Source organism: Mugil cephalus, chromosome 22 (assembly GCF_022458985.1).
Source record: "Mugil cephalus isolate CIBA_MC_2020 chromosome 22, CIBA_Mcephalus_1.1, whole genome shotgun sequence".
Classification (NCBI taxonomy): domain Eukaryota; kingdom Metazoa; phylum Chordata; class Actinopteri; order Mugiliformes; family Mugilidae; genus Mugil; species Mugil cephalus.
The window spans coordinates 14,029,691-14,056,892 of NC_061791.1; the positions used below are offsets into that span (position 1 = coordinate 14,029,691).

A 27,202-nucleotide genomic window follows, 5' to 3' on the forward strand; every position below is an offset into this window, starting at 1 on the left:
TGAACGGGAGGGGGGACACAGGGAGACAGAGTACACAGCTTCTTCTTTTCTTTTTTAGACTGCACATGTGCACATTTCATCACTCGCCACCCTCCTCCTTCTCTTCTTCTCCTCTCTCGTTGTGCTTAATTAGGTTATCAGGTTGCTAACGGGCCATGGTTCTTGTCCACGCCTCCCAGCCGGCCCTCTGATTGGGGGGCGCAGGGAGGTGGACGCGGCGCAATTAACGCGCCGTCGTGGAGATGATTGGACCGTTTAGGTGGCGCGTTCGCCGCCGCCACGGTGTCGCAGAGGTCAGGGTCTAAAAACGAAAACACGGGCGCGTTCCCATCTTCATTCATCCTTGTTGTCGTCCGGAAAATGAAGACGTATATTAGCGTGTTTATTTTTTTTTTTTGTGTGTGAATGTGTGCGAAGAGGAAAGAAAGAAAGAAGAAGAAAAAAAAAAAAGAAGTGACCAGGACCAGCACAAGTTTTTACTGAACACATTGCTGTCTTTATTAGAGCCTTGTCTGGCAGTAATACTGAAAAAAAGTGAACTTAGAACAGATGGTGGTGGCAGCCCACGGCTTATTTTTTTTTTCCTGTTTTTCTTTTATTTCTTTGATATTTTTCTTCATTTTTTTTGTGAGAGCGCTGCGACTCTTGCTTTTTCTTGTGGCATGGATAACATCAATAAAAGAGACAGTAGGGAGAGGAAAAAAAAAAGAAATATACAACTTATATTACACTGTGTTATGAACAAAATATAAATCTATAACTCTATGTTATATTTACATAATTATCTTTCTTGATTTTTCAAGTTGAGATGGTAAGATATTTTTTTTTTGTTAACTTGTAATAATTCTTACTTTGTTTTGAGCTCCACTCGTGACTTTTGATTGTCTTAAATAATATCATCATCATCATCATCATTTTCATTGTCTTGATATGGGGACAGACCTTGCCAGCAGGGATGATTGATATCTTAATGCCCCACCCACCCCCTCCCCTGATAAAAAAAAAATAAAAAAATGGATCAATCCACTTAGTCCCCTCTCTCCAGCATCGGGTTAAACAACTGTGTGATAACAGGGGTGACTATACAGCAAGAAAATTAAGACCCAGAAGCTCATTATGTGGCAAACATCTATAGCGAGAATGATTGTAGGGGGATCACTATGTGACACCTGAAGAGTAGTCATGGCTCCGGTTTGCATCGCGTGGAGCTCAAACAAAGCAAAGGGCTCCTGATGTTAAAGATACTGTAGATACGTCTGGTCATCTCACGCCCACGCACGCACGCACACACACTACGCACGCACGCGCACAGTGGAACATTCTCGGCGGATCACGGTAAACACTGCTTTCCTATGATTTCAAAAGAAAAATTAAGAAAATCACTGCTATCACAAAAACATATGTACAGGATTTTAAATCTAGAATCCTAGATTTCATAAAACAGAAAAAAAAAAAAAGGACAGCATAGGATTTGTTTGGTTGTCACGATAATCTCTTCGTTTCAAATGTGTGATTGTGTTTATGCGTGTGTTTCGTGTGTGTGTGTGTGTGTGTGCGTGCGTGTGTGTGTGTGTGTGGATCCACGCCAGAGATGTTCCACCGCGTCTCGGTGAGGCGGCCAAACTAGTAAACGGGGACGGGTCTCTTTGTTCACAGAAAAACTGATATCCAAAAAAATAAAAAATAATAAAAGAGAGGGAACTTCACATTATACATTTATGATAATTATTACAAATAAAATTATAATAACAATAAAAAAAAAAAATCATGTTCTTCTTCTTCTCTGACTGCACAGAGTCTGAGTGCTTCTTAGAAATGGGTTTAGACGTGGGGGTAAAAAAAGAAGAAGAAGAAGAAGAAGAAGGGTCCTGGCGTCGAGTCTGTCCGTCCAGCTCACTGTCGCCCACGCGGATTAATACAAAACGAGAAAGGGGAAGGGGGGGAACCAAAAAAGAAAAAAAAAAAGAAGAAGAAGCAAAGCAAGGTAAAATGACAACTTTTGTTTAGATCTAAATACCTACCAGCTAAATAGAATAATGCTTCATTGACTGTCATAGTTTCATATGGTCATAAAAACCCAATAAAGAGGAGAAAAATAAATTATACTGTACATAACTTACTAAAACTTAGGAAATGCTGACCATCCTTATAATTATTGTTAATAATATTATTAGACTAGAGGCAGTTTGAAGAGAAATAATAAAATACAGTATTCAAATACAAACAGAAACACTGACTGGCTGACTTCACCTCGGCTCCGCCCACTGGCGTACAGCAGGACGACGTTGATTGGAGGGAGCGGGGGGAGAGGGATGGATGGGGGGGGGGGGGGGGGGGGCACCGAAGGACGGGACGGCGGCTGCGAGTGTGCGTGCGCGCGTTACGCGGTGAATAACAGCAGCAGCATCAGTTGCCTGTCTTTCTGTATGCAAGACTTTTTTTTTTCTTTTTGTGTGTTTTTGAGAATTGTTTTTTTTTTAGCTTGTACTTAAAAAGAAAGAAAATACACGAGCGCACACGCTGCAGACACGCACACGCTCACACCGCCGGGTGTTTCGAGCTGACGGGATGTTTCGCCCTGGATGAGATCGAGGTGGACGGGAGGTGGGGGCAGGGGGGCGGAGCGAGAAGAAAACTGCTGGATTGTCTCGTGACACAGTGCTTTCACTTCTGAGACTCCGCTGATGACCCCCCTTTGCCCCCCTACACCCCCCGGAAAACCAACTCGAAGTGGGACGCTGCCGCGCTGGTCCGTCCCGGCTGGACCGTCCCGTTGGGATTCTGTCTAGGGGGTAGGGGGGCAGCACAAAAACACAGAAAAAAAAGGAGAGGGAAGGGGGTCGGGTGTGGGGGGGGGGACCACTGACAGCACGCTGCGAGGTTGAAGAAAAGATATCTTTCAGTTAAAAATAAACGTCTGATGTCCTTCAGGTGCTTTACAACAAAAGGGGAAAAAAGAAATGTCTCTTTTTTCTATTATTATTCAAACTTGTAGCACAAAAAACAACAAATCACATTCACAAGCCACTTATTGGCACCGTGTACCTGAGTGAGAATATTATAGAACCAAAGAACAAAAAAAGCTGTTTGTTTAAAAGTGTCTCTTGATAATAAACAGGTCCGCCGTCTTAAAGTGTCGTCTTTGTGTTGGCCTTTGACAGGTCCACTGTTTCAGGGTTCATTTTTTTAAAACGTCTCCGCTCCTACAAACAGGACTAAAAGGTTTGCGCTCTGAGGGGGGACTTTTTTTTTTTTTTTTTTTTTTGTGTGTTTCTTTTTTTTTTCAGTTCTCCTCAGTCGTGGCGTTTCACTCAAGACTCTTGCAGTAGTACTCGAATATTCCTCAGCAAGCTTCAGAACCGGCTCGGTCGTCTCTTCCTCCCAGACTCCAGTTTGTGTAACAGTCAGTGTGAGTGACAGGTCCTGTGCTTCAGTTGATTGATCAGATGCTGGTATCAGGACTCCAGTGGGAGGAGGGGGGGGCGGAGGGGGAGGGGGGGGGGGGGGGGTGGCTCTGTTAGAAGAGTCCGGGTTAGTCGGGAGGAGGGGACGAGGACGGGTGGCAGTTTTTTTGTGAGACTGGTTCTTCAGGTGATTGGCAAAAGAGAGAGTTTTCTTCCTGATTGGTGGGTTCGGGGGGTTTGGTGAGATTTACCAGCGGTGATTGGCTTCAAAGCAGGCGGCGGCGGCGGCGGCGGCAGCGGCAGCGGCAGCGGCGGGCGCCGTCCTATTGGGTGATGTGGTTGTCGTTGTCGCTGGCGTAGTCCGCCTCCTCGTCCTCGTAGTCGAAGTCGTCGTACACGTCGCCGTTGCTGTCGTCTAACCGCAGCTCCTCCTCCTTGATCCGCGGCTCGTCGCCCTTCAGGCCGGGCATGTGGGGGTTCGGGTGGTGGTTGGCGTTGGGCTCGGGGCTGCTGGACATGCTGGAGTGCTCCGAGGGCATCTGGGGCGACGGCATCCCCGCCATGGACAGGGCTCCGGGGTAGACGACGCCCGCGGAGGACAGGGGCATCTGGCCCTGCTGCCTGCGGAGCACAGGGGGAGACGCGTTTGAGGACACGGGAAATCCGGAGACACGTTCACATGACACTTCAAACCCTGAAGGGAACGACTCCACATGCTGGGAAATATGTTTAGCTTAGCTTAGCTTAGCATAAAGACTGGGAACAGGAAGTATCCAAGAAATATCCAAATATGGTGAACTATTCTTTTATTAAAATACCGTAAAAAGAAAGTTCCTGACACCCGTCTACTAAATAGACACAAAGTGAAAAGGGAAATAATGAAAAAAATGTGTTGAAGGACAAATAACGTTGAAAAGATGTACATCGGTGTCTTGCGAGCGTCACGTCTCTGACTGCAGCGTCACCACTCACCCCACGCTGAAGTATTGTCTCATCTCCTGCCTGCGGGACCTCATGATGGCCTTGTACTCGCCGATGCGCAGCTTCTTGCCGTCCACCAGGCAGGTGCGTTTGGGCCGCGGCTTGTACTTGTAGTCCGGGTACTTCTCCAGGTGCTGCTTGCTGAGGCGAGCCTGCTCCTCGTAGTACGGCTGCTTCTCCAGGTTGGTCATGGCTTTCCAGCGCGAGCCTGGAGAGAGGAGGAGGAAGGTTAATCACTACTAACGGTAACAAAGATTCAATGAGCGGAAACAAAAAAGATAGACTGTTAGAACGGCTTCTGATTCTATAAGAACAGGGCACGTATGCTGACTTCCACATCCGCTAAAGACACGGAGGTAATGCTGCGCGCTGCACCCGGAAAGAGAAAAGGGGGTTAATGAGGAGCGCAGCGGGGACGACAGGTCCTCATCTGGACTAATGAGGACTCCACATAACCTGCTGTCATCTTTGGGCTCTATGTCGGGCCCCAGCATGTGTGAGTGTGGGTGTAATCTTGAGCGCGCGTCTTCCCCTGTGTGTTTCATATCTGGTCTGAATTTGCACTTGACTACTGTATGTTTAATGGGTAAAAGCTGTCAGCACTCGGCCGTTCTCTCCCTCTCCCCCTCTCCCTCTCTCTCTGTGTTCTGCGATCTGTTAGCAATCGAGAGAGAAACAGAGAGAGAGAGAGGAGAGCTTATTAAAACCAGATTTCCCTGTGTTATAAAACGCTTAGGAGCTCTTTAAAATGTCAGGGCCGATCCCGGCGGTCTGGGGGAAATGTCAGGCGGCCTCGCGCTGCTTGTTTAATGCATAATGAATTATATCATCATTTGTCGGAGCCGTGCTCTCCCCAGCCGTTCATTAACAGCCGCTTGCACAATACCACCGCTCGGAAAAGGAAACCACCGCCGGTGCGGTGCGCGTTCGAGAAAAAGTCTTCCGCTCGCTGAGGGGTATTTTACCGAGGATCTTGCTGATGTTGGAGTTGTGCATGTCGGGGAAGGCCTGGAGGATCTTTCGCCTCTCGTCCTTGGCCCAGACCATGAAGGCGTTCATCGGCCGCTTGATGTGCGGCTCGGTGGTGGTCCGGCCCCGGGCCTCTCGGAATATCCTGGAGTCTGACACGCTGGGGGAACCTGGGGAGGTAGACGCAGGGTTGAGAGAGTTAGGAGAGGCCGCATACATGGAAAACAGGGGTGGGGAAAAATACTGATCTTGAACGACTTCCGCTCCTCCACCACCACTTTTTCTGTACAAGTGCATTAAATTGGAAATGGATCATTTTGATTAATATTGTTTTTTTTGTCCAATGAATCATCACTGTCACCTATATGTATATGACGGGTATTTTAAGCTGCATTTAAAATTTCTCAGTGAACTATGTAGAATATCGAAATATATCGCGATAAAGTATCGTATCGCGACTAAAGTATCGTGATACGTATCGTATCGTCAAGTCCTCAAACCCTAATGGGAACATTAACAGATTGAGACGTATTAAAAATCAGCTCCTAAAATATGATATTTAGTCATCTTCCATTCAAAAAAAACACACACTTTCTGTCTCCTTGATGCCTCCGTGCACAGTGTGTGTGTGTGTGTGTGTCAGCGTGTGTTTCCCTACCGTCAGAGTCTCCGCTCATGGTGAAGTCCAGCATGGCGTGGCTGAACTTGTCCTCCGCCTGCTGCTTCAGCTGTTGACTCAGACTCTCCAAGGCGGCCTTGTCCTAAACAACACAAACAGTTCACAGTTGCAGTCGGTCAGTGGCTGAGTCAGCGGCCGTGAGAAACACCAATGAATGACTGAATGAAGGAGCGAGCGGTCGACTGAATGGAGCCCGTAGCGATGCCCGGCCGGGTCCTGTTCCGCCCGCGTTCATTGTTAATTTCAGATGATCGACTCTCTCGACCCCGAGACGTGAAACGGCGACAAATTGTAACAATTGAACTGAATCAGTCTCTCGGCGAAAGAGCCGCGCAGAGACAAACAGCGGCGGTGATTTGAGCGGACAGACAGTTTGTGCTTTGCATCACTTCAGTGTCGGTTCGTGGAAATGTTAATGTCGGCGTCAAATTGTTTGAGTGCATGCTTGAAAACACATCTGTGTGTACGTTTGGATGCGCGAGGATTACATTTAGTCATATTTGGATGTTTACCGCTTTGTGTGCACGCTGCGTATTCTGTGTGTGTGTGTGTGTGTGTGTGTGTGTGTGTGTGTGTAGCGACTCCTGGCAGCCACCTGCGAGAGTGGAGTGCCGCGGCTTGCCTCTCTCTTGCAGAGGCCCCCGAGGGTCGACGCATTAGAGAGAGAGAGAACGAGAGAGTGCGGCGCGGACGAGAGCGAGGCCACGCCGCGCGGCCCCCTGGGTATTTATTACAACCAATAAAAGGCTGATTTACTGAGCATTTACATGCTTAATGCAAGCAGCCGGCGCACTCGGCACTGGAACTTGACTGCGGACGAACGCTCGCGCGCACACACGCGCCGCGGCGCAGGGCTCCAGCGCCAACGTTTTACAGTTTAATTATACGATTAGCTACCCAAAACACCGCCGTCTTCTCAAACAACCTTCCAAAAAGTGTCCCTCTCCATTTACACGTGACCCCGGCGCGCTGGCTGTCTGGATGGGGGGAGGGCAGAGCGATAATGAAATGCATTTTCTCTGTTTTTAGACCAATAGAGTTTAATTGTTAGAGATAATTTCCCCCCCAGATTGGAATAAATAGACAGCGAGGGAATAAAAGCCGCAGACACGCAGTAAAAAAAAAAAAAGTTTTCTTTTCTTTGTTTTGCAAACCATTGAAAAAAAATTAATTTTTTGTCTGTTTATAAAGATTCACCAAATAATTAGAATTATTTAGTCGTTTTTTTTTTTTTTTAATAAATTAAAAATATTTCAGGAATTTTCCTCAATTTAGAGACATGAATGCTTCATTGAGACCTCCACGGATGAAGTGAAAGAGCACAGATAAAAACGATCAGATTTTTAGATTAAATGAGCTGCCGTACAGCGCGAGTGTGTGTGTGTTCGAGGCAGAGATGAACAGAATGACAGCCTAGTCTGACATTAAGCCCCGGTGCGGTACATGAGAAAAGTGGATTGAATGGCTGACACTGGAGCCAAGACACAAAGTAGCGACAAAACTAATCCTCCGAGTGTGTCAGGGATGACACCGTTGTAAAGAGCTCGCCGGCTTCACACTCGCGCAGCACAAAGCCAAAGGGCCAAGGGAGCGCGAGTCAGCGCGAGGGAGTAGGAGGAGGAGGAGGACGGTTCTTTTTAAATAAACGAATATTTTTAGACATATTATTGAAAAAAAAAAAAAAAGATTATCGTACGGACGCTGCACACCCAAATCAGAAAACATCTATTCATACGGTTGGTTTTACCTGGAAAAATGTGAAATCTTTTAATAAAAGAAAAATAACGTGAATAACTCCTTATTTCCATCGTCATAATTGGTGGTGAAAATAAAAATCACAATAAAAATTTTCACCTCATTTAACAGAATTATTTTTGCATTACGGCCACTGATTTAACAAGAAATGTTCAAAATTAACAAATAAAATTACATCCATCTAGTATTTTAGTATCATCTGTTGGGCCGGTAAAGAATTTGAACGCTTCTGCTAAAATTATAAAATAAATAAAATTACATTTCCACGATTCACTGGCTATTTCATATATATTTGTATAATACAGTAGCAGTGTCAGTACTTTGTCTCAGTGTGTTTGTAAACCTGGCTGAATACAGAGATCAGTGTGGGTTTGACTGAAGAGACAGATAGAGCTGTTGAATGTCAGCGGTGCAGATGCTCCAAGAACCGTTCCCCTGCATGTAAGCGTGTGTTTACGTGTGTGTGTTTGTGTGTGTGTGTGCACCAGCTGACTCCCAGTGTGTTTAACAAATAACCACAATTTAGCCACGCTGCCGAGGAGCCGGCGCCGTCATTTCACATTACCGTCTCCTTGACACTCGGCTCTGCCGCAAAAACACACACACACACACACACACACACACACACACACACACACACACACACAGCCCCGCAGTGCGCCTCGCAGACACACTCATTACCTCCGAGATGCCTCTGGTTTTACCTTATCTGGCCCTGTTTAGCTTCAGCACATTTCAGCGAGCGCATTGTGCGCCGATTTACCTCCTACATGGTGCGGCAGGGATGGCATATGGCAAGACAAATTATTACACGCCGACAATGAGACGGTACAGCCTGTGATGACTTTGGGAGGATTTGTGCATTTGGTCCCAAGAATTTAGAATCATTATTTCTTTTTTTTTTCTTTTTTTTTTCTCTTCTGAGATCAAATGCACTAATTTGTATTTATTTATAAGAGGCTGCGTATGTTTAGACCTGTGAGTGGGAATCCTTTGTCGTAAAAATACACACAATTAATAGTTTAGCAGATGTTTTTTGAAACCCTGTTTTTTCTGGGAAGCGTTCTTTAATAAATTTTGGTCAAAGTGCAAACTTGTGTCATTATGACAGTAATATTTATTTGAAGGAAAATTCATCTGTCGTAAATGGGAGCAGGACACGTGAGGCTGTTTTACCTTGTCCGAGCGGCCGTTGTTGAGGCTGAGGTTGCTGACGGCCGCCACCTTCGCGTCCAGGACCTGCTGCTCCCTCTTCAGCTGCTCCTTCATCTGCCGGGCCTCGGCGAAGGCCTTGGTCACGGCCTCGTGGTCGTTCAGGTAGGCTGTCGAGGACAGCGATGACAGCAAGTCTGCTGAGGCGCACGCACCAAAAAAAAACAAACAAACACAAAAAAAAAAAGACCCGGACAGAGTTAATTTGGGTGGCAGAGGGTGGAAAAAAACGTCACGTCGCGTGTCTGTGTCGAACACAAATAGAGAAAAATGAAATAATATTAAAGGGGAATTTAATATATCAATTTGCCTTTTCAGCAGAGCTTGGATGAGCATTAATACGAGTGTGTGTGTTTATTTTTGGGATGTTGGCAGGAGGCTTCCATGCGGAATAAATCTTCTCCTGAACCATGAGGTAAAGACATTAACATACACTTGTTAAAGGGAGTCTGCCATGTGCACGGGTGTGTGTCACTCTCTCTGAGACACACACACACACACACACACTGACCACTTGACTGTTGAGCCGGGAAATGTGAGTCAGAGCGTGCCGCTGGCCAGCCTCGCTACAAGCTGCCCACCGCCTCCCCACCTGCCATCAGCCTTTAAACGCGCACAAACACCACAGCCGCAGTCACGCCACCGCTCACAACATCTTCCTTAAGTCACATTACCGCGCGCACATCTGACGGCCCGCCCCGGCTCTTACAGCTCCACTTTGAAGAGAGGTGACCAGATGACTCTTATTACGGATAAAAAAGTCTTGCTAATTTCCCCCAGTTGAGAACATCTGCTCTGCTGACAACCAAAGATCAGATCTCCTCCCTCCCTCCTCCTCCTCGCCGCCTATTATTTGTATTATTTCTGCGGCTTAGTCGCCGATGAGGCATCTGGCTCTGCCTGCGTTTTGTGTGTGAGCGCGAGCGAGGGTGTGCGCAGCGCTATCGCCCCTCTCTATCAGCCGGGTTAGTTCTTAACAAAGAGCGGCGGCTGGCTTATGAGGCCTTTATCTGCGCTAATCCGCGCCGCTAATGCCATCTCAGGCCAGATTACCAGCTTCAGATTGGTAATGACAGAGCCGTGAACTCTTTCAGAAGTCATAACCGGAAAATCTGGATGCGAGCGGGGCCAAAAAAAAAAAAAAAAAAAAAAGGGTGGTGTGGTTGTGGGCGGTGTGTGTGTGGGGGGGGGAGAGAAGAGCGAGAAAAGAGAGAGGGAGGGAGAGGGCGATGGAATCGGATGGCAGTCAATTTTAATCTGGAGTCAAAAGCGAGGGAGGGGACAGATAGATATTCTTGCACACATGATTGTGTGTGTCGCTTAAACTGACAGCAATGCCAACCATCCAGACAGAAGTGAATGTGACCCAGATAGAAGGGATGTGCGTTTGTGTGTGTGTGGTGGGGGTATCTCTTTCTCTCCCTCTTCCTCTCTCTCTCCCTCTAATCACACAAGTTTTTTCTGACAGGCGCAAATGCATTTGTGACCACACACACGCACACAAAAAAAAAAAAACACGGAGAGGTCAGGGGGAACTGCAGTAGTTTATGACAGGGACACACACACACACACACACGCAAATGTGTGATGGTGGTGGAAGTTACAGACGTTGACAGCCCATCACTTTGGTTCGGGATGAGTAGATGGATGGGCAGATGGAGTGGGAGAAACATGCCTTTAAGGTCGGTGGGTGTCAAAAAGGAAAGGGAAGGTGCGATGTGGAAAAGTTAGCAGAGACAAACAGCTTTCACTTGGATGCGTATTCACTCACGGTGAATCCAAGTGATCATGTTCTCAATACTGAGGCTTTTTTTTTTTGGGTAAAATGCTTCATATTTATATACGACACAGTACGGGGTAAGTGCTACGCAAGGTTGAGTTGGACAACTTTTAAGAAGTTGGATGGGTTTTTGAGGGCAGTGTATGATATTTGAGGTCTGGGATACTTCAGGTCAATGACCCCAAACTGATGGAGAGATTAAGTAGGGACCCCGTACCTACTATATGTGTTCTGTATTAAACTCAGACTACTGCTACTCATAAAAACACATTATTAATCATTTTGTATTCAATATTAATCTATCCCTTATCCCGTTACTACAATATGTTGGATTCATGTTAATGTGTATTTAAAGAAATTTTAATGTGTGGGGGGAAATTTAAAAATATATAAAAATGTCTAATCAACCAAAGATTTTGAGACCCCCCTGCAGTGCCGTTGTGGACCCCCTAGGGGTCGCAGACCCCCTGTTGAAGACCTATGGGCTGAAGGTTATAAGAGAATAGGAGCAAACAGATCCGAAGCTTTTCAGTCTCAGCAAAATATTTCCACAACTAAACCATTAGATCTCATGTTCTCTAGCTGTGAGAGGATATTAGATTATTTTGCACAGACCCACTGACTTAGACCTTTTTGATGCACCTCTAGGAGTCACAGAATATAATATGAAACTGACTCTGAAATCTCCATCAGTCTACATGCAATGTTATAATTTGTGATACATCTCATTAACTGTTTTTGGAAAAGCATCATATATATATTTTTTTTAAATAAATCTATCAATCACCTTAACTCTTTGACTTCCCACACTATGAAATGCGATTAATCACGATTAAATATCATTTATTTTTAATCTATATCTGCAAACTGAGTGTTTTGGCATATCATTATTAAAATGTTCACACGATTGTAAAGATTGATACATTATAAATACTGAAGCTGTATGATGTATGTTGTCGAGCTATGGACCTTGTTCAAAAGCACTATAGATCAAAAAGTATAAAAGCCACAGATTTGTATATTTATAATGTGTTCACACATGGGCAAATTTGTGTATCTCACAAATTAAATGGTTAGAAAACAGCTTCAAAATGAGAAATTACGCATTTTATTGTCTACTACTACTACAAAAAAGATGAACTGTGTGGTTACGATGCCAGTTTAAGGGTTAAAGGTAAAACTAGCAAAGTATTGCAGCTTATTTTATAATATGTGAAGCAGAAAAACAAGGTCCAAGGTGACAAGGTCCATTTCATTTTATTTAAGGTGTAAAAGAAAGTGTGTATGTAGAATATAATTCTGTGTACACTGACGGACGCAACTTTTATTTATTTATTTTTTTTTACTTTCGAGTACTTTCCACCCCGTATGAACTTCCAGCAGGAGCCCTAACAGGACTACGGACCGGAATAACAAACGCGCCGGTGATCGGCTGAACGCAGCGGCAACAGATGGGGCCGCGAGCTGCAACAAAACTCCACGCGCAAATAATTCAGCGGGGGGATCACACACAAACTTTAAACACTGTAATCCATTTTTCCCAACAAAAACATCTGGGACTGAAAATCCACTAATCTGATATTAAATCCGCCGATTTGTTGAAAAACAGTGAGATTAGCCAGGAAGTCGGGGAAAAAAAAAAAAAAAAAAAAAATGACTAACTGCCTTTTGCTTGGGAAGAGGAGGAGGAGGTGGGGATTGTGTTTGCGTGCGTGTGCGGAGTCTTTGTGTGCGTCTGAGCGAGCGCTTGAGAGTGTGCTGTCATTGTGTCATTAATGCTGGGTGTTTGCGCTGTCCTGGCTCATGTAAGAGGCTTGTCTAATCTCATTGGTGATACCTCCTGTCTGTCATGCACTCCTCTCTTTATTATTCCCCCGCTTCAGTGCACGGGAGAAAAAAAAAAAAAAAAAAAAAAAAAAGTGCTAATCCCCATCTCTCCCCCTCTCTCTCCCTCTCTCCTTCCCTCCTTCACCCTCTCTCTGTCTCTTTCAGTCACTAATAAACACATAACAATAAAGCAGCCCGTGGGCAAATAGCGTCACGCAGGAAAAACACAAACACACTAATTATAGCCTGTTACATATGTGTAATATTTGAACTATCAGTGTTGCGTGAAAAATGGATTAAGAGTACAAAATAGTGATTCATTTATGTCATATTTCATGTACGTGTGCATATGGCCGGGCATGATTATGGCACTGGCACTGGAAACAATGGCACCACTGCGAGGAAAAGCACTATTTCTGTCTCCGTCGCCACTGCTAACAGAGTTATTACTGCTTTCTTTAGAGATGTTCATTGTCATTAGGGAACAATTTGCGAAGGCTTTTCATATGAGTGTGCGTCTGCTATTTAATAAGCACGCACTTACATGTTTTTTTTTTTTTTTTTTCCCCTCCCCGTTCCGCGTGTTATTGTCGTAGGCGTGTGTATGTGAAACGCTGTGGTTTGTATTACGGTCAACTTCGCTCTTGTTCCCGCAGTGTTAGCCATTGTTTATATGACCGAATTAATTACCCATCAGCTTTAAAACAAACCTCTGGGTTAAAGAAACATTCACCAAAACTGACTTTGCTGATCTAATTTGCTCTTCACAGTTATTTTGAGTAACAAGCGTGCACACTTTTGGCTCCGCTCCCAAATAAGAGACTGTTGGAGGGATACGTCACTGTGCAACAACCTAAGAGGCCAGCTAGGACTGCAGAGGCAAGAGCATAAGTCACAGGTCTTTAAAGGGAAGGTTGTAAAATCTTTGGTTGATTAGACTTTTATTATATATATTTTTATGTATATGCGAGTGTGTGATGTGCGCTTAAATCCACTTACCTATTGAGCTGACTCTGGTCGGTGGTCCTCCAATGCTGGAGGGGGCAATGCTGTGCTTCATGGAGCCGGCGGGACCCAGCTTGGTCGCAGCAGCAGCAGCGGGAACCTGTGGGGAAGTTGGGGGGGAGTTGGGTGACTTGCTCTCGGATGCCTTAGGCTTGGCCGACAGGTTCAGTGGCTGTGCACCCTCACTGTCCTGCAAAAACCAAAACAGCACAGTTTCGCCTGCTGTGACCACCGTAGCAATTTGGTTGACTCCCTCAACGAGACCACTCGCAAACGGAGGCTTTCGACCAAACGGGGAGACCATGCACAGCAATCTGAGGCAAGCCTGGCGGGACGGACGACAAGGTGCATGCCACTGCCCGTCGTCAAACGGCTCGTGATAAGCAAACAAACCAACAGCACGTACAGAGAATATATGCATATATATATTTATATATATTGACGTCTTTGGGGCTCAAACCACTGACATTCACATGCAAAATCACGGACTTCCAGAGACAGCCCTTTCAGACGGGGCACATGCTCGTGCACACGGCCGCATGCAGGCTCCTGTAAACATGCACTGTGATGCCGCTTCCTCGACACGCTCCGAGCGAGGCCAGCGACGAGGCCGACGGCGCACGAGGGGGACAGACACCTTGAAACCGTTTCTCGAAAGCTACGGCAGACGCCTCCCTCCGCCTCTCGCGGAGGACGACACCTCCTTCAGACGGTCCTCAGAGCGTGTGAGGGTCTGGAGACGGCGCCTCAGCGTATCAAGCGGCGAACGGAACAGAGGGCTGTCTGTCACTTCGATGTGTATTTGGTCCATTAGAAACGGGGGGGGGCGGGGGGGCCTTCATGGTTGCGAATATGCGCAGGGAACGGCAGCACTGCACACGCTCACAGACCCCGCAGACAATCGATACAGCTTCGAAGCATTTTTTCTTTTTTTTTCTTTTGAGGGACACATTGTTGATCCGCGTAGGTGCTATCTCGTTCGTCCGCGGCGCCTCACCGGCCCGCACGCAGCCGTAACCCCGGCCGTCGAGTAAACCGGCATGTGGCAACGTTATCACGTTAACCGTCACGGCGACAACACCCCCGCCGACGGCCTAATCCAATCAAGGGGAACCTCGGAGGGTCACATGACAGGAAGGGAGGAATTAGATCGCGGAGGGGCCAGATGCACGCGCGCCACTCCGCGTAATTAAAACGGCGCAATTAAAAGCCAGACGCGACGTGGGGCGAGGGACAGCTTAATGGGCCGGGCCAGTTAAAGACACACAATGTGTTTGTTTACGTTTTTAAAAAACAAAAAAAATTCTAAAGCAGAACAGAAGCGAACTTTCACAGCTTTCCAGGTAGGGATCCGTTACAGACCTCACAACAGAAAAGAGACATTATTCGCCTTTATTTTCTGGTCATTAGTCTAATTGCTGCTTCGGCGGCGTCGGTTATACAGTGGGATCCAAAAAGGAGAGAAAGTGCCGTGTGTACGTGTGTGTGGCGCATTCACTCATTAAGGCCGACTTTCCCTGATTCCCACTCCTTGAGTCGCGCTAAGCCTTATGAGCCCCTCACAACTCAATTAAGCCCTTCCAATTAAGCCCCTGCATGCGTACGCGCCCGATGCACGCATGTGTGTGTGTGTGTGTGTGTGTGTGTGTGTGTGTGTGTGTGTGCGATCACCAGTTTGCGTGCGTGATGAGGCCTAACCGGATTGTCCTTCATTAGGGGGGTCTTTCTAAATAGACGGAGGACCCCCAAAGATGCCTTCAGTGAGACAATGGGCCGGAGAAGAAGAGAAGAGAAAGGAGGAAACTGAGCGGGATCTTCTCAATCCTGACCCATATTATGGTGGGCTTTGGCTGCGAACGCGTTTGAATATTTATTACAAATAGATAATGCCTCCGCCTCTTGTACAGTGGATGGGGGAGTTTCCTCTCCGCGCCAAGCCAAATCCTGCGGTGGGAAGGTGGCCAACCTGCATTATGCCAGTGTGGAGGAATTAGTTTAGACAGTGGAGCTGAGAGGCTTGGACCGACTTGTTTATGTGTGTGTGTGTGTGTGTGTGTGTGTGTGTCATTGCGAGACATTGTTCAACAAGCTCTAAATCTCATGACAGCGCGTTCGTGTGTGCGCGCGCGCGCGTATGTGCGTGAGGCCTCTAAAGCCTCTCAAAGGCTTGGAATCTTGAATTAATACAATTGCTTTTGTGTCTCTCTTGGCTGATGAAACAGTCTCCAGCTTTGAGACAGAAAACATGCAGAGTGACAGCGAGAGCCAGAGGGACACAGAGAGATGGAGAGGAAGCAGAAGGGGAGAGATAAAGCTCGTGTGTGTGTGTGTGTGTGTGTGTGTGTGTGGGCTGCGCTCCTCTCCTGCGGACGCCGACACGCGAAAGCAACATCAGGGTTCTGCATCTTATCACGACGAAAGCTGACGGTTCAATTAACAGGACTAGCGTTCGCGCCGCTGCCGTCCATCGCAGTCGGGGCTCCCGTGTGTGTAGGTGCACGTGCGTGTGTGTGTGTTACTGTGGCCATGTCGAGACCTTTTAAACGCGCCTCCCTCTCATCCGTCCCCTCATTTTCCCTCGCAGCCGCCGGCGGCCGCTCGGTACGTAATTATATTGTCATATCGAATTCTATTAGACGGCAGCCGACGCGGAGCGGGCGGACGTGACACTCGTCTCTCGCGTGGCAAGGACTCAAGCTAACTCCTCGAACGCGGAAGCGCACTTCACACTTTCAAATCGTCTGCGTTCGGAGGGAACAGCCACCATTGTTTGCTTTAATGGGAACAGGCCTGACGTCTCGGCGCTGAGAGGAGATTCACTGCGGTGGAGCTCAAGTCAAGTCTAGATGTCTCCTTCTAAATGATTAGAACACATTCTGATTAAATACTTTAGATTACTCTTATCAATTAATGTGCGATTGACGTGTGATCAGAAAAGCAGATCAGCTGAGGTAGACTAATGTTATGTCTCATTAAATACAACACTTTATGATACTTTTGACCACTGCGTGTATATTACGCATGTGAGCGGACGGGCTGCATATGGCGCATCATTTGCACTGTTGTGTGAGTCCGTATGCATGAGAAAGCTGCAGTGATTTGTGCGTGTGTGAGGAGGCCTGGATGACTTCTAGTCGCTGCCTTGTTCTACACCCGACTGTGTGTGTGTGCATTTGTGAACGCGCGCGCCCGTGTCTCACCTGAGGGTAAAGCACTTAAGCGGTGTGCGCCTGAGTCCAAACAGCTGTGAGCAGAGGCGGGCCGTGGGCCTCTAAACGACTAGAGACCTCAGACGGAGCCCACGGAGGGGGAGGTGGGGTGGAGAACGCCTCTGAAATATACATGCCACCAGACCGGAGAGGGAGCCAGGGACGGGAAACAGCGGCGGGCGGAGCGAGCGGGGGCATTTCAGCGGCCGGGCTCGACGGAAAGAAATCAAAACGGGAGGAAAGAAAGAAACTTTATCTCCACGGGGACGGTCGGGGTCCCGCGTCGGCCCACTCCCCACCCGGCCGCTCCCGCTGAACTGGGGAGGCCCATTAAGACTCACCACTTTCCTCCCACCACAGGCCACAGCACTTGCCCGTCGGCCCAACTCCATATATATGGTAATACGATGAGTGTGACATGTGTCAGTAGTGTGTGTGTGTGTGTGTGTTTGGGGAAGATGGACATATGGGGAGGGCCTGATGGACAAGAAGCAGGGGGGCAAGCTCTGGGGTCAACATCGAGCTTTGACGAAGGGGGGTGAACAAGAAGCGAAGATGGAAGCAAAGAAAAGGAAGGAGATTTGGGAAACTTTATACGAACTCTATAGGTTTTTGATAGACTCCTATTGTTGGACGAATCTGATCCCGTGTTTTTATTTGTTATTGACCACTGCACTTGTGGGGGGTCACAGGGTGGACGGAGGTGTGTGTGTGTGTCTGTGTACGTGGGTGGGCCCCAAACGGCCGACCAGTTATTCATAGAGTTCCACTTGGATGGACACAAGGCCTCCCTTCACCCCTATTGGGCAGCCAGCCGAGAAAACGACAGAAACGCCGATGCATCCCCGACACCAGCTGGAGTTTGGCGATAAAGTCGGCCTGTTTGATCTGAGGCGCCTCGCGGGGCTTCGTCGGCCCCCCCCCCCCCCCCCCCCGAAGTTGCGCCGAGGTGCGAGCACGGAGGAGCCGATCGCCGCCCGGGACACGTTTTCGAACTGGGAGTCACATTTTCCAACCATGCAACGCAGGGGAACACAGACTCGTGCAGGAAACACTTCGCCACCTCTGTCTGTGTGGCGGCACTAGAAGGTGTACAGTTTCACAAACAATTAAGCTGCCAAACTAATATATATATATGAGTCCAATTTTTTTTATTTTATGGAAAGACAGATTTCTTGGTAAATAAATTGGTAATATTAATCAAGCAGCTTTGTGAGCAGGCTCTCACACCCAAACAGTTGGAAACACAAAAAAAAACATGCACACACGCAGGACACGTCCTCCTTACCTTGGACTTGTTCGTCTGAGGGGAGCTGCGGCCCTTGTCACTCTGCGAGTGTGTGTTGGTGGGTGGGGAGTGTGTGCCCAGGTTGGCCTGGGGTGGGAGGCTGCCTCCGTGCTGCTTGGCCCCGGGTGAGACCTGCATGGCCGCCAGCTGAGCGGCGTACAACTGCTGCACAGTCAGGACGGACAGGTGGACAGAAGACGGAGGGACGGAGGGACGAGAGTTGGGGATGGGGGTAGGTGGGGACAGCGAGAAAGGGACGGGAGAGAGGGTGAAAGAGAGGGGAGGAGAAAGGAGAAGAAAGGGTTGACATGAATAAATGAATACTTGAGAGCGAACAAAAAAGAAAAAAAAAAAGGAGCCGGCTAAAAAGCTCTGGAAGAAGAGGCCATTAGTGGCCCGGCCTCTGTTTGTGTGACAGAGAGAGATAGAGAGGGACATCTCCACTGTCACCCTCCCTCCCTCCCTCCCTCCCTCACCCCTTGGGAGAAGCGCTAACAGCCTCTCTGACAGGCCCAGAGATGGCCATGTCCCCTCCAGGTGCATCGTGGGAGAAAAAGGCAAACATTCCGGCTATCGAGGTCACGCCGGAGAGCCCGGCTCTTGCTCAAGGTGAAAAAAAAAAAAAAAAAGTGACGACGGAGGAGGAGGAAGCGGAGAGAAATTTGTGAAGCCAGATGGGACATGCCAGAAGTGTCTTGTGGCCCTGTGATGCTGTTCGGCGCATCGTCGATAAGACGCAAAAGCGTACGCTGTAAAAACCGTCCCGAAATAAAGATAAATCGATTCAATAACTGCGGTGCGAACCAAAAAAAAAAAAAAAAACTGTTTTCCCTATTCTTATTTATGTATTTAATTAATTTCCAATTAAATAAAAGCATTATGGTGTGAGCTGCTATGGTGTGAACATACTCTGGGATATTTATGCAATACCATTGTATCACACAAAACAGTCTCTGGCTGGTATTTCCACAGCAACAGACACAGCGTAATATTCACAACTTGGACGCAGCTTCAATATTCATAAACGCCTCTTTCTGCCTCTCTATCATCCTCCTCAAAATCATCCTGCACAGCTCCCTTACTTTCATGTCGGCTAATACAAATCTCCGAGAAGACGCCTGTCTTGTGCGTCCCTCGAATTGTCATCCCGTCCTCTGATGAGGAACCGGGCGGTTGTTTTTTCGCGAGAAGTAACTGATGTGTTGTTTTCTGAATAGTTATAATTGTTATTATTTATTTCTGGTGGAATATTTTTCTGGAAGCGGACCATCCTTTTTTTTTTTCTCTTTTCTTTTTTCTTCTTTTTTCTTTTTTGAGTTTAACTTCCGTCCTTCTGTCGGGGCTTGGCTGCCGGCCACCGGCGTCAAACAAAGGCTGGTTTATGCAAATGGACAAGGAAGAGATGCTGTCACTGCTATTTCTCTCTCCATCTCCCTCTCTATCTCCCTCCACAGCCACGTTAGCTCCTCCTCCTCCTCCGCTATCTTAAATAAAGACATTTATCTCTTTTTTTTTTTTTTATTTGTTGCACAAAATGAGACGTTAAACTGTCGGCAAAAACGTCTCTGACTGTCACTCACATGTGGCTGCGACAATATTCACTGTCCAACAGTGCAACTGCAGTTTCTGATCTAGTTCTTTTGCTTTTAACGAATTAGCAAATCAAGTAAAACTGTGATTTTTCTACGGTCGACGCCTTACAGGTGTCTTCCGCCTTATTGTTTCATTACCAACTATAATAATCCGCTCCGAAGTTTCAAAAATACTAAACTGAACATTTGTCCTGTAATAACTAAGTACAGATTCGTCCCATCTCTCGGTGCCGTTTCATTTGTTTAAACCCAGAGTGCCAGCATCTGTTGCGGAGTAAACGCCAAGGGGAGGGCTGATGATTGAGGTGCGCGCCGTGTGCTGCTGCTGCTGCTGCAGGATGTCAGCAGGTGATCAGCCATGAGTTACGAGGACGCGGCATCGAGGGGCCGGCCTCGCTGAGATCAGATCGGCCGCCGCTCGCTTATTTCTCTTCAATTAGCTGCACTGTGGCTCCTGGAAAGGAACGGGTGGAGGGGGAGGAGGAGGGGGTGCAGCCGAGCATGAACGCCCCCCACTCCACCACATCCATCCACCTCCCCTTTTCCACTAGCCAAACCCCCCCGCGGCGAGTGGACCACAGGCGGTGTGTGTGTGTGTGTGTGTGTGTGTGTCCTCCCTGCCATATTCGGACCAGTGGTTCAAAGGCCTCTTTATTTGCGGAGTGAATTGAGTTCCATTACAAGGCCAGCTCCCGTCACTCAAAGCCGGCTCAATAGGCCGACGAGCACCGCCACGCACACACGCACACACACACAAACAAACACACACACACATACATACGCGGCGCAGAGGGCAGAGGCGCTGTGGAGCGCGCCCAGAGCGTCGCCACAACGACATGGATGTCAACAAACAGGAAGTGACAGCGCGGAGCCCCCTGGGGTGACTGGAGGAGCGAACGCACACACAGCCGTGGCCACACACACTCACTCACACACATACACACATACACATACAGTGAACTACAATTGTAGTCGCAGGCTGAGACGAAGGAATTTGAAATGTCACTCACTAGCTCGGGATACGGTTGATTTGTGTGTGTGTGTGTGTGTGTGTGTGTGTGTGTGCATCCGCTAAGACCTGCTCTTCGCTCCTTCTGTTCCTAATCCCCTATAACCTGAGACCGGCAATATCTACATATGTTTGCGTCTAGCGGTCAGCGCGAGTCACGTGACCCCTCCTCCTCCCCGCCCGCCATCATGGATGTTTGTGCGTAAGCAGCCTGATCTCTATTGACGGGGTGAAAAGGTGACACTATCTATCGGTGTTCTCCGGCTCAAGACGTGGGCTGATTGTTTGGTATTAGTACTATTGACATTGCTCGCCTACGTGTGTGTGTGTGTGTGTGTGTGCGCGTGTTGACCGACACACAATGAGCTGCGTCCATTCTCTTGTTGTGCTGGTTTTTCCTGTCATCTTAGTCAGCGGGGATCTGAGCGTGTTTGTGTGCGGATCCTGGTCAATAATCTGCAGCTTTAGTCAGATTATGAGCTCGCCCGAGCTTTGTTGCCGGAGTTAGCGGCGCCTCAGAGCCGCCTGAGCTCTATTGTCTTCGCGGACACAGGGAGCATTGTATGGATTTTAATGGATTCTTCTCTATCTGTCTGTCTGACCGTGTGTTTTTTTTTTTGTTTTTTTTTCACTGGTGGGGAGTTTGGGTCCTTAAAGACAAAAAAACCCTCTAAAACAGACTGATTGCGAGACTGAGACGTGGTTTTTGAACCTTAGTTGTGTGAGTACAATAGATTTTTGACTGCAAACATATCTCAACGTATTTGGGTTATTTTGTCTTTTCTTTTAAAGTCTTGAAAAGAAGAGAATAAAAGCACCAAAAAGCACTTTATTCTGGAATTTCATAAGAATTTAGAAATAAAATTAAGTTAATTTGAAGTACATTTTTCTCCAATGACTATATGGACTTCCATTCATTGTGTCCAGAAGTGGTTTGGTCCCATCTGTGCTGCCCATTGATCTCTCACTGATCTTGTGTCGCCGTCGCAAATATTTCCCTATAAGGACGAGGAGGCGATACCGACGCTGAGCCAATTCCCGAGTCTGAGAAAACGTCTCGCTATCTTCCCCCCTTCCAGATAAGGTTTTTCTGGAGAAACGAGTTTCTCAATTGATTTCTCGTTTACCCCCTCTCATCTGTCTCCCCCCCTCCTCTCCTCCGCTTGCGCGTCCGTTGTTCGTCCATCTATGTCTCCGGTGTACAGTGCGGTAATCCAGGACAATATGTTCCAACATCTGCCTCTCCATATGATGCCTGACCCACGCCATTGACCCTCTTTATACCGCGCCGCACACGAGCTTTTTTTTTATTCTCTGTCACACATCCACACTTTTTCTCCTCTACTTACCTCCACCGCCCTCCTCCTCCCCCTCCCCCCCCCCAGCTCTCTTTTTCTCCCTGTTTATCCTTTTAACTGATCATCCTCTGGTACTTCTGCCTTTTCATCGTTATCGCCAATCTCTCCCTCTCTCTCTTGCCTGGATAAGTGGATTTTTCTTTTCATTTTTCAGCTCTCTGTCTGTCCTTCTCGGTCCATTTGTGTGATGCGGATGGTATCAATGATATCAAGGGTCAATGGGGAGCCAGATTAAAATGCTCTAATGCACAATGTCACACTCATCCCACAGATTAAGATGCTAAATGCCAACCTTGTACACTCCAAAGCCTCCATTGCCTTAAAAACCTTCTGCAGAGGATTCTGTGTTAAGCTCCCATTGACTAGAAGAGCTACTCTGTTGATTTATTTCTATGGAGGACGTTTCAGACATAGAAAAAGCTTTAAATCATTGAGATTAATACATTTCCTTTCCTAAGAACAGCACTCAAGTCAAAGCTGTGCTTTTGAGAGCTTTTTCGTAGTCTCCTTCCTTTCCATGTGTACGGTTTTTACGCGGCGCAACCGGGGCAAAATGCATTATTCCAAACTTGCTTAATGTCTACAGAGCACATAGTGGAGCACATAGAAGTCAAACGAAGAGACTGAAAAAAAAGGACTGTGATGCGCATTATGGTGTAAAACCAAGATCCTCTAATAAGTTCCAAATCCGGTGGATAAATGCACTTCATCAGAACTTGTCTTATTAGCTCATATCATGGTTTGTGAATCTGTATCTGTTTTATTCTAGTTCACTAGTTTGACACATCAAGTCCAGTTTAACTCTGCCTTAAAATACAATTGTGGCATTTTGTAGTTTATGAGTTATTCTGCCTCATGCTTTCGACAATGAAATTTTTTATCCGGTAGTCTATCTCAGCTAGTGGGGGTACGGTGGTTTAGAGACACAAACTGGGATTTTATATTAATTTTTTTGGAGCTTCTCAGCAGAGACAGAAAGTCAGCTTCAGTTTGACAATTCTCCTAAACATCTTCAACGCGTATGTAAATCAGTGTAGAGGGTCCTTTAATCGTGCAGATTAAAGGACCATTATAGACATGCAAAGGTGTCCAAGGGGTGTGAATGACGATGTGTCTGGACGTTAGTGCCTTTGTACCAGTTTCCCAAACGAGTCTATTGAAGCTTGTCTGAAGTACTGAGAGTGCGACATGAGTGTGAGTCTTGAACTCTGGACTTACAGCATCTTACGCTTTTTGAACCTTTCAACCTGATAGTCCTCGGTGTGTGGGACATAAGAGCAACAAGGAAACATTTAAGCCAAACCTTGTGCGTTCTCAAATGATTACACTAGGTGTGTGTCTCCATATTGAAATATGTTCCGTCGTTCTCTTAAATGCAGCTGTGTGCGTCGCTTTTTGCATCTGAAAATGTTGCATTTTCTGCCTCTATCCACATGCATGTCTGTCTCAGCCGAGCAGGTTCACTCGCGTCCTCTCCGCCGAACCTCTGCGTTGCCGTGGCGACCCGGTGCCCGGGCTAACTGTCACGTCTCGTCTCGGCGACAGAAACACCTCCTTATCAAATGAGGGCGCCGCGGAGACGGATCCCAAAGGAAATCCATCTCCACATTGAGACATCTGTACCCGTGTTAGCCGGGGCAAATCCGCTCCTTTCCGACAAAGCCTTAATCTCGACGCGCAACTGTGCGTGTGTGTGTTTGTGCCAGCGCGCGAGTGTGTGTTTTTCTGGGAGGATTTTTGCACTTGCTACCCCCTCCCCGCTGCTAAAACAAATCCAGTTGCAAGGTGGACAAAGCTGTTCAACTGGAGATTTTGAGCCCGAACACAGTGGAACATATGGACAGTTAGATGTAGAGTTAGTGAGTAATAATGAAAGCAGTGACGGCAGCGGGGCTACACGGCCCGTAGTATATGGGGGAGGGGGGCACGTTTGGCTGACAGGTGCAAATGTATTACACGCACTCGGCCTAACCTTTAACCCGTATTTTCCCATCATTCTCCTAGTGTGAAAATGTCTTTATACACATGGAAATATTTGTGTCAATGCAGCTGTTTCTCCCAGATGCACGCGTCTGTGTGTGAGTGCGTTGTGTTTTATGATAATGTATGTGAAGGAGGCAGAGGTGGCGCAACCGAGAGGAGGATGCCCGCGAGGGGGGGGATCTGAGTGGAGGTATGTGAGATTTAGTCATGTGTGTTTTAGACATAGTGATGTGGGGGGGGGGCCGAATGACAGGCCGCCTTGTTGTACATACGCAGACAGGAAAAGAACAAGACTCGTCCTCTTTCTAACTGAGGTAACAGATGTTGCCTCCCGTTTTATGTTTTCCACCTCTCCTCCTGCTTTGCCGCCGTGTCTGCTCTGCTTTCTTACTTCTCGAGATTTACGAGAAGGCGGCAGAGCACGCGGTTTATCGATAGCACGGGCGCCTGCACGTTAATGTGAGCGTATCATGTTAATTGTTATTTTAATTTTTTTTAAAAAAATCACTAAACTAACCAACTAAATCACCTTAATGTTCAGAAAATTATATTTGAGAGGCATAACTCAGTTAATTCATCCAAACATATTTTATCTGTCAGAACGTTTCCCTCTTGGTGTGTTCAGGGGCTTGGGGGGAAAAAACGGCAAAACCCTGATCATCTGAATTTTAAAGGTGCGGATGCCTCTCCGCTGTTAAAGGAGACGGACGCGTCTTCAGCACCACAGATGACTCCCGGCAGTCGATCTGATCTGAACATGCCTGACCCCTCTCCCCCCACATCAGCAGCACTTCACAAGCATCCACCCATCCGCTTCCTATTCCACGGCAAAGCCGGTGGGGAGTGGGGGCTAATGTTGCATTTGTCAGCCCTGTGTGATTTTTTGAACCCACATTTCCGAGGGATTGATTCAGTGTCCGCGAACGGGCCGAGAGTGACAGCCGCGCCCCTCGTGGCTGTGTTTGCGGTCTTGTTTTCGCTCGGTGGGCAGCTGTGCGTGGTGTGGTGTGGTGTGGTGTCCTTACCTGGAGCTGCAGGGGTCCCAGGCCTGGCGTGGCGGCGGCGGCGGCGGCCATCGTTGTGGGGATGAGCTGCAGAGGGTAGGGGTCACCTGAAGAAGAGAAGACAGACGCAGCGTCGCATGTTATGTTAATGTGAAATAAAAATAAAAAATTTTTAAAAAAGTGGCTGGTTGCACTTAATCCAAGTCTGTAATATGTACACTCCCCCTCCTCCTCTATTCTCTTTCTCTTTTTAATCCTTTTTCTTGCCCTTCCTCTACCCACGTCCCCATCTCCCCTTCCTCCTCTTCATCCTCAGCCCTCCCCTCTCCCTTTCCCCTCATCCCCTTGTTTTTCCTCTTCCCTCTCATCCCACCTTCATCCCTCTCTCGCCTCACCCGCGTCGCCCCCTCCCTCCCTCCCTCCTCCTCTCGCCCCCGCCGCCGCCGCCACCACCACCACCTGAGTCCCTTTCTGCAGCTGTTAAAGCCGTCCTTTGTGTGCGCTGCCGGTAGGGCCCTAATGAAAAGCCTGATTGTATGTCCTCCTCCTTAATACCCCCTGACAAAGAGCAGCGAGGTGAAGGGATTCTGATAAAGCCGGCCCCAGCGCCGTAATTAAGAGCCGCGACTGCCGATTGCTGCTCCCCCCCCTCCACCTCCCACCTCTTCTCCCCACCCGCAACTGTCTGTTCTCCCGCTTTGTGGGTAGAGTGCTGCTTTCAGTGCTCCCTTTTTCTCCCACTTTTTCTCCCCCCCCGTCTTGTTGTTGTCATCTCTCTGACTTTACAAGTCACTCTCCACCCATCGCTCTTGTCTTTCCCTCCAGTCCATCTCCCTCTCTCGTCACCCCCCCTCCTGTCCGAGAGGCCCGAGTTGGACAAAACGCGGGAGAAAGGGACGGATTACTAGTTAGTAGGTGTAGATAGGCTGTGCTGTAATTACTCGGAGAGAGTGAGAGAAAAGAAGGGACAGAAATGTCAAGGATGAGGGGAAGGGACCAGGGGAAGGGAGGGGGGAGACACTGTGTTTAATTACGATCGCATTGCATAAACAGGTTGCCTCACAGCCCCGATTTGCATCTGAACGAGCCCGCCAGCTGAAGTGTACGGGACGTGGAGCAGGTCTCGCTTTTCCGGTATTTAAACCACCTCCTTGCGGAGGAAACTCGAGAAAGTTCTCAGGGCCTGACCTCGCATTTCTGACCCGAACTTTGCCTCTCGGCTGCATCGCTAACCTCTCACGAGTGTGCGCGTGCCAAATCCGCGCGTGCACGCGTCGCATTGCTTGGCATAAGCCAGACTTTCCTTCTAACATATTTTCCCATATAACTTGGCTCTTTATAAAAAAAAAAAATTAAAAAAAAGCAACTGAAAGCAAAGCTGAGACATTCTTCTCTCCAGTGGGGAGGGAGGGCAGGAGGGATTAAAGAATTATTTCAGGACTGTGTATTCTAGGAGATTGGTCTTTTCTCCTTGCTCCCTAGACAAACATGAGCCCAGTGGATATTTATGCTCCTCCTGAGGGTCGCCGTAACAAAAGGGAGAAGGACGGAGAAAAGCAAACATGTTGCTCTTGGCTTGGGGACAGCGACCTCGGCGGACGAGGCTGAGATTTCTCACCGACAGACACACGGAAGAGGGGGGGGGGACGGATCGAGGGGGAGAAAAAAAAAAAAAAAAACACCATCAGTGTTGTAATTTTGTGCACAGTTCCGCATTTTTAAAATTCTTAAAGGGACACTCCGCCAATTTAAACAACTAGAGGCGGAAAATTAGCCGATTTACGTCTTATGAGTCAGGCAACTCCGCGAGTGCGAGATGCAAGATCTCTGGAATGTCTCTTTAAATTCATTACGGCCTCATTACCAAATAAGACGTTAAGTGGCGAATTAAAGCTTTAACCTCGTCTTCAGTGACTGAGGCATGAGCTACGCACCGGTTTCATGCCTGCTCTGGCTTTATTTATAGCCTAACAGATGGGGGGGGGAGAAAAAAAAAAGAGGAAAATGGAAAATCCGTTTTCAAAATCAGCATTTTCAGAAAATTACAACCGTGTCTGGATCCTAAGTCGTAGCGTGCGTGTGTCAATATCAAATTGCATTACTGTTCAAAGCGCCGAAAAAAACAAGGCGGCCACTGTCGCGCACAG

The 27,202-nt window shown here is 47.6% G+C and overlaps 1 protein-coding gene across 8 annotated transcripts in view; it reads right to left on the reverse strand.

Moving 5' to 3' along the window:
• Positions 1 to 473: 473 nt before the first annotated feature.
• Positions 474 to 27,202, reverse strand: part of sox5 (SRY-box transcription factor 5) — an 84,047-nt gene continuing 57,318 nt past the window's right edge. For 4 of the 8 annotated variants that reach the window (XM_047574790.1, XM_047574789.1, XM_047574788.1 and 1 more), the window contains 8 exons: positions 25,077 to 25,162; positions 18,110 to 18,274; positions 13,607 to 13,802; positions 8,965 to 9,140; positions 6,013 to 6,115; positions 5,351 to 5,524; positions 4,377 to 4,593; positions 474 to 4,025 (listed from right to left, as the gene is read on the reverse strand). In XM_047574790.1, the coding sequence (XP_047430746.1) occupies positions 3,728 to 4,025; positions 4,377 to 4,593; positions 5,351 to 5,524; positions 6,013 to 6,115; positions 8,965 to 9,140; positions 13,607 to 13,802; positions 18,110 to 18,274; positions 25,077 to 25,162 (1,415 nt within the window). In that variant the 3' untranslated portion in view covers positions 474 to 3,727. The remainder of the gene's footprint in view (positions 4,026 to 4,376; positions 4,594 to 5,350; positions 5,525 to 6,012; positions 6,116 to 8,964; positions 9,141 to 13,606; positions 13,803 to 18,109; positions 18,275 to 25,076; positions 25,163 to 27,202) is intronic. The other 4 variants (XM_047574793.1, XM_047574787.1, XM_047574791.1 and 1 more) reach the window with 3 other exon arrangements.